At 40.4% G+C, this 13,249-nt stretch overlaps 1 protein-coding gene across 1 annotated transcript; it reads right to left on the reverse strand.

The window, feature by feature from the left end:
- Positions 1–1,028: 1,028 nt before the first annotated feature.
- On the reverse strand, positions 1,029–13,027 carry LOC142139852 (uncharacterized). The gene is made up of 3 exons (XM_075197714.1): positions 12,896–13,027; positions 11,858–12,418; positions 1,029–1,060 (listed from the first exon to the last, which is right to left on the reverse strand). Exons 1-3 carry the CDS (start codon positions 13,014–13,016, stop codon positions 1,029–1,031), a joined length of 714 nt encoding a protein of 237 aa, XP_075053815.1. The 5' UTR covers positions 13,017–13,027.
- Positions 13,028–13,249: the final 222 nt, after the last annotated feature.

The raw sequence follows: 13,249 nt of genomic DNA on the forward strand, positions 1-13,249 counted from the left end.
CCAAAAATCGTGGCGCCCCTGCGACCCCCCCACAAAAATCGCAGCACCCCCACGATCCCCCCTCCCCTGAAAATTGCAGCACCCCCACGACCCCTCTCCCCCATCCAGCCATCGGCCCTTCTGGCATTTGCCAGAAGTGGCAGATGGCCAGTCTGGCCCTGACCTTGTGCATTAATATGTGCAAGACAATCGCTTTACTTTTCGCATTTTTGTAGATAATATGTTACATGGCAATGTTGCAGAGTTTATTTTACAAAACTTTCCTATTGAGCTTAGTATGTTATGCTTCAGGTGTACTCCTGGGGGTATATTTACTAAACTACGGGTTTGAAAAAGTGGAGATGTTGCCTATAGCAATCATTTGGTTTCTAGTTATAATTTTTTAGTACATTCTGCAAAATGACAGCTAGAATCTGATTGGTTGCTGTAGACAACATCTCCACTTTTTCAAACCCGCAGGTTAATAAATGTACCACCTGCAGTCTTTTTTAGAAGCCTAGCACCATATTAAATACAATAAAAGTAATTTTGTTCACAAAAAACATAATTTAAAAGCAATCATTTGTGTACAAATAGCCTATATTATGTTTAGTAAGTGATACTTTTAAATATGTTAATGCTTTTGATCCTACAACCTAACTCCATGTAAGCCATGTCTGAGTCTGCCCACAACTTACATGGACCACAGGCTCAGCTGTTCTGCTGCATGGACCTTCCGCTCCTTTGGCAAAAATGTAAGTTCCACTTACCAGAGAGGAACCTCTATAAACATTAGGGCCCCATGGAGAAAACATAAACCTGAGATCCTTGTACCCATGAATATACTCCTCCAGGTGCCAAAAAAACATTTCACAGCTCTGTATAACCTGCACTAAACTATCTAAAAAAACACATTGGAAAGCATTGGAAGCAAATGACTAAAGTGTGTAATTTTCAATGGTTTTTGCTTCCATTTGGAATAGAATGAACCCTGATGTTTTGAAATTCACAATGAAAATAATTTTTCACATTGTAGAAACCAGCTGATGTCAACTGCTGACGTGGCGCTGGCAACGGGCATCTGTGAAGAATGAACACTTTTAATTTACAACAGAATCAATTATTGTTTCATACGTTCTACTAGATAGGGTATATAATTAATGGTGCAATCTAGGCACGGAATTCTATTTGTAAAACAGATCCTATGGGTTTACATTTAATTATAAAAGAAAAAAACGTCACAAACACAAACTATTCATGCATTTAGTTCGCTACAACTAGCAAGCATCAGAGAAATGATGGCCTATTGTTGATGGGCCTGAAGTTAGTTTATTGTTTAGCCTATGCAAATTGACTACTTTTAAGTTTCTTTTTTGATATTCACATTTGTCAATATGAGCATGCAGTAATATCACACTTCTTTATTATTCATGGATATTTATATATCAAACGCATATCCTAGAAAAAGTGCCTATCCAACTACCTCCATTGCTTAGCAATCAATTATTGATGTTTGATGTGTGATTCGACAAATGTACTTCCTTCAACATATACAGTACAATTGTTCTTATTTTGCTGTAGTAAAACAGTATAAATCTTTTATTTCCTGCAGAATAAATCAAATTGAAACACATATTTTCTTTTTCTCAAAGACAGGACTTGGATAGCATATCATTCAGTGACAGTCTTTCTATAGACTCCTAGTAATTATTTGATGACAGGAAGATTTCTGTAATATCTTTTTTCTATTATATCATGCATCACATGCCGATGAAGTAATTACTGTGCTAAAAATAATAATGTATCAATCATGTGAAAAATCCATTGCATTATAAACTTTTAAAATTGAAAGGGCTCAAGCTGTCAACACATAAATTGATTAAGATTTTTTCATATGTACTTTTTTGCTTCACAAGTCTTGCACTAATGATAAGTAGATAGCAGATGTACAAGTCCAATACCAATATTCATTCTGAGTGAGGCAAGAATAGAAATTAGAGTGTAGTAGAGTGTAAGTCATTTTTTGCTAAAAACAAGTTTGGGGTCATGTAGGGCAGAGGATGTAGATAGACATGGATGCCCAAAGCTTTGAATGAGCTTAACATTCCAGTGCTTCATAACAATAATCTCCTTTTCCGAGAGACCAGTAAATGCAGTTAAATACTTTAGAATCTGAAAAATCATCGTGATGACACTGGAAAAATGCTTATTAGCAGTCTGATTGACTCAAGAAATTCATCTGGTGAGCAGACTCTGACAAAGAGCCGACCCTTTTGTGTTGTTGCGGAATTACAGGACTCTGCTGAAATTGCTTATGTCCTGCAGCAAATTTCCTCATGGCAGCTGGCATTGGCACCACAAATTGACAGAAATGCTATGACGCTGATGAGGCAGGACATTGATAAAATTAGAGCCCACACCACTAATCTGGAGGAGCGGAAACCTCAAATGAAAAATACACTCTGTAAAGGGTGTTATCTGGGGTTATGGGTCCTAATAGTCTGGCAAATGTGTTAAGAACATTCAATAACGTCATTTATGAATATTACCAGCAACCAACTCCTCGCAATGGTAGTTCTGATTTAACCCAAGCAAAATAGTTCCCATTTTTCCACAAATCCACAGGACCAATTTATATTTAATAAACTCATGTTTGCATTTTCAAGACAAACTGCACACAAGATGTAGCCTCATTTAAAGTGTTTTTTATTTATAATTAACATTCTAATTGTAAAACTTGAATATATTATACAGCAGTAGAAAACAGCATATCATACAAACTCAACAGGTTTCGTTTGCTCCATCAACATGGGGTGGTATAGCATAGATGTTCTTTCAATACATTGAATTCATTGTCTGTTTTATAAATATGCCAGTCATTGTGTATATGTGTTTCTCAGTCACTGTGTGATGCAAAGGTGTCCGTGAGTTAGTTTTACCTATTGTCAAAGGTGTGTGAATAAGCTTATACTGCATGGTGGGAGGGTGTAGTATAAATCAGCGTCTATTGTGAAGGGTGTGTGGTTTGTCCTTGTATTGTAAGTGTGTGGAGGTGGGAGAGAAGAAAGCTGCGGGGGAGAGAGACACCCTCAGGCTAGACTCCATTTTAGTCATTCCACAAAACACATTTCAACCTTCCACATAACAATGCAACCTCAGATCTGAACCAAAATGACTTTCGCACAATGTAAACTCCATTTATCTCATATATAAATTTCTATAATTTATTCTCATATTATTTAATTTCCCTTATCTCAGTCAAAGTACAAAATGTATAGTGTAAGCATCATGCAATGCAATAACCATTAATCACTTTCCACATTCCACTCACATGGAAACGTCTAGCATTACAGTAAAGACATTTACCTCACACCGGAGCCATTTGTCTAATCATCATCATCATCATCTATTTATATAGCGCCACTAATTCTGCAGTGCTGTACAGAGAACTCATTCACATCAGTCCCTGCCCTATTGGAGCTTACAATCTAAATCCCCTAACATACACACACCGAGAGAGACTAAGGGCAATTTTAATAGCAGCCAATTAACCTACCAGTATGTTTTTGGAGTGTGGAAGGAAACCGGAGCACCTGGAAGAAACCCACGCACAAGGAGAACATACAAACTCCACACAGATAAGGCCATGGTCGGGATTCAAACTCATGACCCCAGTGCTGACATATTGAAAGCATAGATTACACTAATGCCATATTAAATATTATCTCAAGAACTCCCTTTATCCAGCAATAAACCACATTATTTCAAAAGTTTCACATGACAAACTACATTCACCCACAATCCATACTAAATATCATAGGAACTGAAGGACTTACAGTTTAAACTAAAGACAAAGAATATAAACTCTATATATTCCATTCAAACACAATAATCCTTTTTCACTGTTTCTCATAAATCGAATGTATAGTATAGTCTCAAAACTGCACAGCATTGCAGGAGCTAACAACATGGCACATTGTCAGCCATCTTAATACTATAACCAGCAATACTGCTCAATTAGAATGCTATCTCAAACGTATGCAATTCCTATTTATGCAACACAATCTACACACAGTCACATATCATACAACCTCCAATATCAAAACTACATCCCATTGTCTTAACCTAATTTTTCCAAATTTATACACGCCTTTTTCCATCAACACAAACAGACTATGCACTCACAAACAGTGTAACAGGCTTTACCATGTACCCAAACACTTCATATGCTAAGTTCCATTACTCAGTAGTTGCAATTCTCCATTTAATCTGCACACAATTCCACTCAAACTCCAAACTCCTTAGAATCCATTTTTCATACTAACCAGCATATAATAAAAATGTATTTTCAGGCCACATCTCATACACACAAACCTCCATTCAACTTAGTTTCCAGCAGATGGAAGCTGTGAGTCTGTATGTCCTACAAGGGTGGTACCAGATACAGCAATGTAACTTGTCACTCTCTACAAAATAACTGCCAATCAGAACAATAAACTTGAGATTGGGGCTTCCCAATATAAAACGAGTTTTGATTAGAGGTGATAACCAGACTGACTAATGATAGTGAATAGTGATTTTTTTTTCACAAGTGAGTGGGTTGTTAAAAATATAGTAGCTGAGATACCAATGTATTGCCTGGATATTTGTACACATGGGGCCTGATTCATCAAGGGACATCGATGAATGCCAATGAATGATTACGCTGCCCCACCAACTGTAATGAGCCGCAGCACTACTCACAATGGCTTGCTCCGTTCTTCTGTCTCAGCTGGTTGCTGGCAGCCAGGATGCTGTACCTCTATTAAGCAATGACATGATTGCAATTATCCTATTAGCATCTGGGGGAGCTTGCTTTTGATGAGCTTCCTGATTGGTCCTCACTGCCTTAAATAGCAGAGAAGGCTTATCCTCCCTGCCAGTGGTAACATTTGTGTCCTTCCTTTTGTGAAGCCTGTTGTCTTGTTATACACACTGCCTACTTATTATCTGTTGCTTGACATGATGCCTGTCCCTGGATTTTCTCTGTCTGCTGTCTGCCTAAGACTATTGGCCTTGTTTCTGGACTTCTGTGTATGCTGACCTCTGGCTAGTCTCCAGATACCCTTGCTCGCTGCCAGCCCTCAACTATTTGCTTATCTCTGATTTATCATTATGTACCGCCTGGTGACTGACTTGCTAACTGGTTGCTATGATAAACTATTACTACTGTGAATTTTAGTCCTGGGGGAATCTGAGTGCCTGTGAGAATATTGCTCTCTTTGAGGAAGGTGGCTTGCCATAAGGAAAGATCTCTCATTGCCTTGTTCTAAGAGTGTATCTGGTTTCTAGTGGGAGCTGTTACACCAACAACCTGATTTAGATAAGAATGTTTAACTTGTTTACTCTGCAAACTTTGTAAGCTGTGTGAATAAAACTTAATTTTAATCACTAGGAGAAAGATCCTCCTAAAAAAAAGCACAGATAAGCAACTTTTGAATAGAGGTCCAGGAGGATGAGAAAAGATAAATGACCCTTAGATTTGACAACTAGAGGGTCATTAGTGATCTTGTGTGGGCAGTTTCCACAGAGACTCAACTCTCTCTCTCGCTAAACAATCTTTCTTTAAGTACCTCATTTCTTCTCAGTCCTCCAAACCACGCTGTCTTTATCTCCTCTCACCCCCCTCCTGTCCCGCTCTCCCTTTCTACTGCCAACTTTGCCTCCTTTTTCTTCTACAAATTTGAGGCTATCAGACTCGACATCTCCTCCTCCCATTCTTCTCCTGCCAGCCCATTGCTCCACCTGCCTCCAACAACTAACTCTAGTGCTTCGTCTACCCTGCTTGGATGAAGAAGTCCACTCCCTCAGTCTTTCCTTTCTCCTGTCTATTTGCCATCTGGATACTAACCCCTTTCACCTCCTTCACTCCCTCTCCCCCACTGCCTGCTCTTACATAGCACACCTCTTCAACCTATCACTCTCCCCTGGTATCGAGCCCTCCTCCTTTAAACATGCCCTTATATCTCCCATTCTCAAAAAAAAACCAATCTTGATTCCACCTCACTCCCTAACTGCCACCTGATTTCACTTTTCCCCTATGCCTCTAAATTACTTGATTCTGCCCTTACATGGTTCACCTCTTATGTCGTTAACCACTCCTTCTCTTTATCCACATCTGGTTCCCCCCCCCCCCGCCCTCCCTGTAGATGTCCCTCAAGGCTCTGTTCTCAGCTCTCTACTATTTTCGCTGTATACTGCGTCCCTGGGTGATCTCATCACTTCCTTCGGTATCACTTTTACGCCGATGACGTTCAACTCTACATCTATTCTCCTGATCCCCCCCCTCCTCTCTTATGTATCTGGCTGCTTCTCCACCATTTCCTTTTGAATTTCCTCACGTTTTCTCAAAATTAACATTGCCAAAACCAATCTCATAGTTTACCCTCCTTCTTGTTCTTCAGCCCACCTTTATCTCTCTATCACTGTAAACAATACTGCCATCTCTTCTGTTCCTTAACTCCACTGCCTGGGCATCACCCTCGACTCCTCCCTCTCTTTTGCCCCCCACATTTAATCTCATGTCCAGTCCTGTTGCTTCCAACGATGCAACATTGCCCGCATCTGGCCTTTCCTATCTCAGGACGCCACCAAAACCATTATCCATGCACTCATCATTTCCCGTCTTGATTACTGTAACCTTCTCCTCAGCGGCCTCCCCGGCTCGCACCTCACTCTCTTTCATTCTATACTCAATACGGCTGCGAGGCATATCTTCCTTTCATGCCACTCCTCTTCTGCCTCCCCTCTCTGCCTTGCCTTACATTGGCTCCTCTTACTCTATTGAATGCTTTTTAATCTCCTCACCTTCATCTACAAGACCCTCTTCCAGTCAACTGCCCCATATATCTTCAACCTCCTCTCCATTCACACTCCCTCATAATCCTGGTGATCGACACCAGGATTGGGAGGGAGTGTGAATGGACAATGACCATCACCTGTCCCTCCACTCTGATCATCTAAGATTGCTCCCATGCTGCCCCACTCCACTGGAACAACCTCCCACGTTCTCTCCGACTGGCCCCTAATTTGTGCTCCTTCAAACAGGCACTTAAAACTTACCTGTTCCTAAATGCCTACCAGGCATCCACCTAACTCTCTCTCCATTCTTATTTGCATCACCTCTCTCTTCCCTACCCACTTACTCTCTCCTCTTGCACTAGATCCCCACAACGACTTCCCTTTTTGCCTGCTGTCTGTTTGCCCTATCTTTAGGATGTAATCTCTTGCAAACTTTCCTCCTGTCTCTCTACCTATTATTATGCTCCAACTTCACTCTAATAGCTTTGCCTGAAGCTTGGTATTGTTTGGTTATTGTTCTTTACTGTTTTAGTCTGTATGGTCTACTGTTTTTATTCTGTACGGAGATGCGGAAATCTTGTGGCGCCTTATAAATAAAGGATAATAATATTAGAATGGAGTCAGCGAAAGACAGTTGGTAGTGGGTCAAAATGGCAGTGGGAGAGGTAGGTGGTTAGGCAGTCTAGACAATCCGCTTAAGAAGATTAGCAGTGAAGGGGAGGAGACAACAGGGTGGTGATCGAGTCAGGATCTAGGGCGGGTTTTTTGAGGATGGCAGAGATAAGTGAGTATTTTAACGGAGAGGGAAAGGTGTCTGATGAGAGGGACAGCTTGAGGGACAGGTTCAAGGTGTCTAAAAAGTGGGACAGGTTAAAAAGGTGGGCAAATTAGGAACACACATTAGGAGAAAGGGTGCAGAGGAGACAGGAGGAGATAGCATCAAGGGGACAGGAGGGGGAGGAAGTGGGAAGGCTGGAGGGGAAGATACTTCTAAACATATACAACTAAGAATTCATTAAAATTTGAATATGATACTCTTTTAAGTAAAGTCAATAATTATGAATGATTCTATTTGTCTTATAGACATTAATAAATAATTAATATATGGATTAGTGATGCACTTACTACTGTCAAATACAAGGATATTAGAAGTCCCTGAGTAATTCGATAACCGTGTAAAGGTACGTAATGGTATGTGACTACAACATGGTGCTTTTATACAGATCACAAAATCAGAATCAGTTTGGCTCTAATCATGGCAATACAGAGGTCCAGGGAGCTGACAATTAAGCAGGAAACAGAAAGTCATTGTACTACAGATCACTATTTTTTGTACAGGCTGCATACCAAGGGACACATAGAGCGTGAACAGAGCTGGATCAATTAGTACTGTGAAAATCTGTGGATGGAGGAAATAACCTGTGAAAGATAACCATACCCTTGACATCAGAAAGCTATCTTTTACAGTTTTTTATACATTTTTTCCTGTCATACAACTATTATGTGGTTATATTTCTTTAATGGCATCCTGATGAGAAATGTCAGGAAGGGAAAGATTTATTGACTAACTTTGAATAACTATACAAAACGTTGCATATGACACATCTCATACCAATAAAACTTATTTATTTGAAAACAAATGACCCATTAGAATACTCAAGTTTATATGGGTCACTTTGAATATATGGCGGAGTAGTTCAAGAATGAAATTATTTTGAAAAAAGAAGAAAACTTCATCAACAATATTTAAAAAACATTGAAATTTTGTAATACCAGCAAAATCAAGTTGTGCAATTAAAAATATACACTCTTGTGTGTGAAAGGGGATTGCTATTAACTGAAATTCATAAAATTTATACTTAAAAATGTGGTAAGAATGATATATAATTCACACAGCCAGATCAGTAGATACACCTGTATAAAATATGATTTATTAAAACAATTGGTAAAAGTTTTTATTACAAAAGTTAGGATGGTATGTAAAACATAACAAAAATCTGATGGCTTAATTTTGTTTTCATAGAGCAGTAAGCATCATTCACTGATACAGATTATGGGGCTCATATAGAGCTAGACAAACATCTAAACAAGAAATGCAAAATTTTGTACTGTGCAGACTGAGACATATCTGCCTGTTGAACCTTTCTACATGTAGAGATGCAGAACGGGGAGGAGAAGGGCAGGCTAGCATAACTCGAGTACAGTAGGGGCTATGCCGGCACACCTTACATATTATGTAGAGATGGAAGCAAAAGTCATGGAAATTTGATTTTATTATTATTAGACATGCAGTGCAAGCATGAATTATTATTATTATTATTAATTTATATTTATAGGGCGCCACCAGGTGTCCGTAGCGCCGTACAGGGACAAAAACGAAATTACAATATGAGGAGAGACAGCACAGTACAGTAAACAATAAGCACAGTAACTCCGTGAGCTCAAAGCACAGCTAGGGGCGGGGGAGGGGAGAGGGAAAGGTCCGAGAGGGAGGGCACGGATGACAGGGAGACCCCCAGAGGGGAGAGGAGGGAGCGAGAGGGGACGGGGGGAAGAGGAGGAGGGCAAGGTAGCTGGAGAGCAGAGTTAAAAGTGGTGAAGACAGGAGGAGAGGTGACCCTGCTCAAAGGAGTGTACAATCTAAGGGGTGGGGTAGACAGACAGAGAGACACGGGGGAGAGAGGGAGAGAAGGAGGAACGGAGGATAAGGATAAGGGAAGGGGAATGAAGGGGAAGGGGCAGAAGAAAAGGTAGGAAATTAAGTGGGAGACTGGAAGGCTTAAAGAAAAAGGTGGGTTTTTAAAGCCCGTTTGAAACTGGACAGATATGGGGAAGTTCTGATGGAGGGAGGGAGCTTGTTCCAGTGGAGGGGGCAGCGCGGGCGAAGTCTTGGATACGCGCATGGGAGGAGGTGATCATGGGGGAAGAGAGGCGACGGTCATTAGCAGATCGGAGAGGGCGGGATGGAGCATGAATAAAGAGGTGGGTGGAGATGTAGGGTGCAGTGGAGTTGGCGAGGGCCTTGTATGTAAGAGTGAGGAGCTTGAAGAGGATTCCGTAGGGGAAGGGGAGCCAGTGAAGGGATTGGTAGAGGGGGGGAGACAGACGAGGAGCGGCGAGAAAGGAAGATAAGCCTAGCGGCTGCGTTAAGCACAGATTGAAGGGGAGCAAGATTAGATTGGCGGAGGCCAGTGAGGAGGAGGTTGCAGTAGTCCAAGTGGGAGATAATCAGAGAGTGAATAAGACATTTGGTGGCATCTTGGGAGAGGAAGGGCCGGATGTGAGCGATGTTACGAAACTGGAAGCGGCAGGATTTAGCAAGAGAGAGAATGTAGGGGCCACATAAAATGAGAACACTACACTGAATACACTGAAGACGCGGAATAAACCTAGAACAGTACACTGAAAATCTTTATTCAAAATCTACTGTTTAGTGCAACTCTGTACACTTTTTTGGGATTAGGAAACCTATTTTATCAATATTCTTTTCAAGCCACTTATCTCAAAAGGAGCTTTTGCTTTACCATTAAATTTGCAGTTCTATCTTTGTAATCAAAGAAAGGTTATAAGAAATATTGAAGCACCAGCATAGACTAAACGTGACTTTATTCCAAACAAATAAACATACAAATGATACTTATATCCAATATTTATTGAATGGATGTTCTTTGTGAATTCTCAGTAATGTAGTTCAAACATATTGAAGAAAGAAACAACAAAAAAGAATAATAGTGCAACTCTGTATGTAATCAAATAACTTCAAATCAAACAAATTCCAAATTGACTAAATTTCTTTTTTTAAAAAAACAATATTTAACTGGCTTTTTTTTAGTAAATTTGAGGAAAGCTTGTGGGGTACAACAGAAAGAAGAAAGAACAAAGGGGAGTGTAATCCTGGGGCTAGATTTACTATCAGGCATGTTTGTAAACCCGCCGACTTTCGGCGGATTTGGCGGCGGTTTAGCCATCGCCGGATTTACTAAGGCTAAACCCGCCATCCAAACGGCCAAAAATGATGTTTCCAAACCCGCCTCTGTATACATCGCCATGACGGTTTCAACAATGTTCAACATACAAACAGCCGGATTTACTATTAGGGGGTTTATAAAGCCGCCGGAAAACCGCCATTCAATAGACCAAAATGAAAGCGCTGCTTGTGAGCGGCGAGATTGCTCAAACAGTGTGCTGTTTCAGATATTTGGGCAATCAGAACAGAAGGAAAAGGGCCATTTCATGTACAAAGTTTTTTACTTTGGGATTGTATATGTTGAAAGGCCAGTGTCTTGTAATTGCAGTGTTGTTTTGGTTTCTTTTTCTCTTGTGTCTTCCCACCATGCAATTTATTTACTGATTTAGTAGAGGTGTGTTATAGCGTACCTTTGTACTTTGGTAAACTAGGTTCAGGATACTAGAATAATCGGGTTGTGTGGCTATGTATGCACCTGAAAAGGGGTCTGAAATTATCCTGGCTGGCTGTTTGATACATAATCTAGCAATACATCAACTTACCCCACCGATTATTGCAGTAGACAGTGAAGAAGAAGGGGTCTGTGTCACATGGTGATGTGCAGAGCACAGAGGGCGGAAGGGAGATTAGAGACCGTCTAATTGCAAACTACTTTACGTGTAAGTACATAGTATGAAAAACATTTTTTCCTCAAAAATGTGTTTTATGTGAGTGCAATTTTAGTATTTTATTGTAAAATTTTTGTACATTGGAACCTTTAAAAACAGGATAGTGTGTACTCCTCATGTGGTAAATATGAACATCCCTGGAATGTGACAGTCAGAGGTCAATGTTTACGTGAAATTAGTGCATAGTTGTTAAAAAATCAGTATACTCTTGTTTAATGTGCAGAAAAGAAAGACTGACACAATAGAAATTTAACTGCATTTATTGCAGAACACAATAAATAAAAACGTATAATGGTTATAGAAACTTGACAAAACATTAATAAATAACAAACATTGTGCTAGCGATGCCTTTTTGCTGGCATATCGCTATGCTTGGTGGCACTCTCTCCCCTCCCTCGCCCACCCCTGGTGCGAGCACCTCTCCTTGGAGGAGTACTCTGTAGAGATGTGGCAGGCGTACTAGCGGCACTGGTGGAGGCCGATGAAAAAGGGGCCGGCAAGCGGGCAATCAGTTCCTGCTGGAGTTGGCCTGCCAGCCGGATAACATTGGCATTCCCCTCGCGAATGGAGGAATGCATGGCGTCCACAGACCCAGACATTTGGGCCAGCTGCACATTTGTCTGCTCCAAAGCGCTTGCCAGCCGGTTTATTGCAGCAGGGATTTGGCTCGTGGAGCGGTGTATTCGCCTCAACTGGGCCGCAATTTGTGACATGTGCCCAGTTTGCCTGTCCATGAACAATGTCTGTTGCTGCTGGAATGCGCCAATAGACAGCGCCATTTCTCTGGCTGGGTCCATAGTTTCAGGTGCAGGTTGGTGGTGTGATGGTTCAGCAGGGCCAGGTGAAACTTCCTGGAGGCCAGACACAGGGGCATCCACTGTTACCAGGGTGATGGTCGTTTGATCCTCTGGCTCAGGGGACATTTCCAATGACTCCGCCTGAGGTGGCTGGTATGAAGAGGGCCCTGTGTATGAAAAATGACGGTAAGTATATAGTATATAATAAGTTTGTATATTGCATTCTGAACACTGGATAGGAAAGAATATTCTTTAGCAACTACAGATTCTTTCACAATGTTTGCATTCCTGATTTCTAGTCCTATGCTACCTGCTTACGGATGCACTTATTATCCTTTTAATACCCATTATCATTTGGACTGTGTAGTACATGCTGGGTTATTTTGACTAAACTACATGCTATAAAAAGTGGAGATGTTGCCTATAGCAACCAATCAGATTTTAGCTGTCATTTTGTTGAATGCAATAAATAAAGTAAAGGTATATTCTGATGGGTTACTATAGGCAACATATCAGTTTAGTAAAATGTAGCCCAAACTTCTCATTGCAAACAATTAAAAAAAAAAAAAAAAAAAATTGACAGCAACATTTGCACAGAAAATCAATTAACTCCATTATTTCTCTCCTAAACAGAAATCACGCACCTGCTTGCTCGTCTGTGCCCGAATCTCTCGCTGAAGGTGGAGGTGTAGGTCTGGCACTGGGACTGAACTGCGGTCCTGGCGAATCTGGATGTATTAGAAAAAGCATACAATGTATTTCCATAAAAAACAATTTCCAAATATACTGTTTTTAAACCTTTACAAACTATTAGAGTCAAAAATACACTTTGAAAAACAACCAAAAAAAAAATAACAAATAAGAAAAAACGTTTGCACAGAGATAAGAGGTTTTAAAAAGAGAAAAGCAGTTTTAAAAAGAAAAAAGCAGTTTTAAAAAGAGAAAAGCAGTTTTAAAAAGAAAAAAGCAGTTTTAAAAAGAGAAAAGCAGTTTTAAAA

Source organism: Mixophyes fleayi, chromosome 2 (genome assembly GCF_038048845.1).
Source record: "Mixophyes fleayi isolate aMixFle1 chromosome 2, aMixFle1.hap1, whole genome shotgun sequence".
NCBI lineage: Eukaryota > Metazoa > Chordata > Amphibia > Anura > Limnodynastidae > Mixophyes > Mixophyes fleayi.

Bases quoted from the DNA above. Each gene is read 5' to 3' on its own strand.
- LOC142139852 (XM_075197714.1), bottom strand. From the start codon at position 13,016: ATGGAAATACATTGTATGCTTTTTCTAATACATCCAGATTCGCCAGGA. The intron at 12,419-12,895 runs GTGCGTGATTTC...TTTCATACACAG, and splicing joins GGGCACAGACGAGCAAGCAG to GGCCCTCTTCATACCAGCCA. The intron at 1,061-11,857 runs GTGGGCGAGGGA...CATTCTTCACAG, and splicing joins GAGAGGTGCTCGCACCAGGG to ATGCCCGTTGCCAGCGCCAC.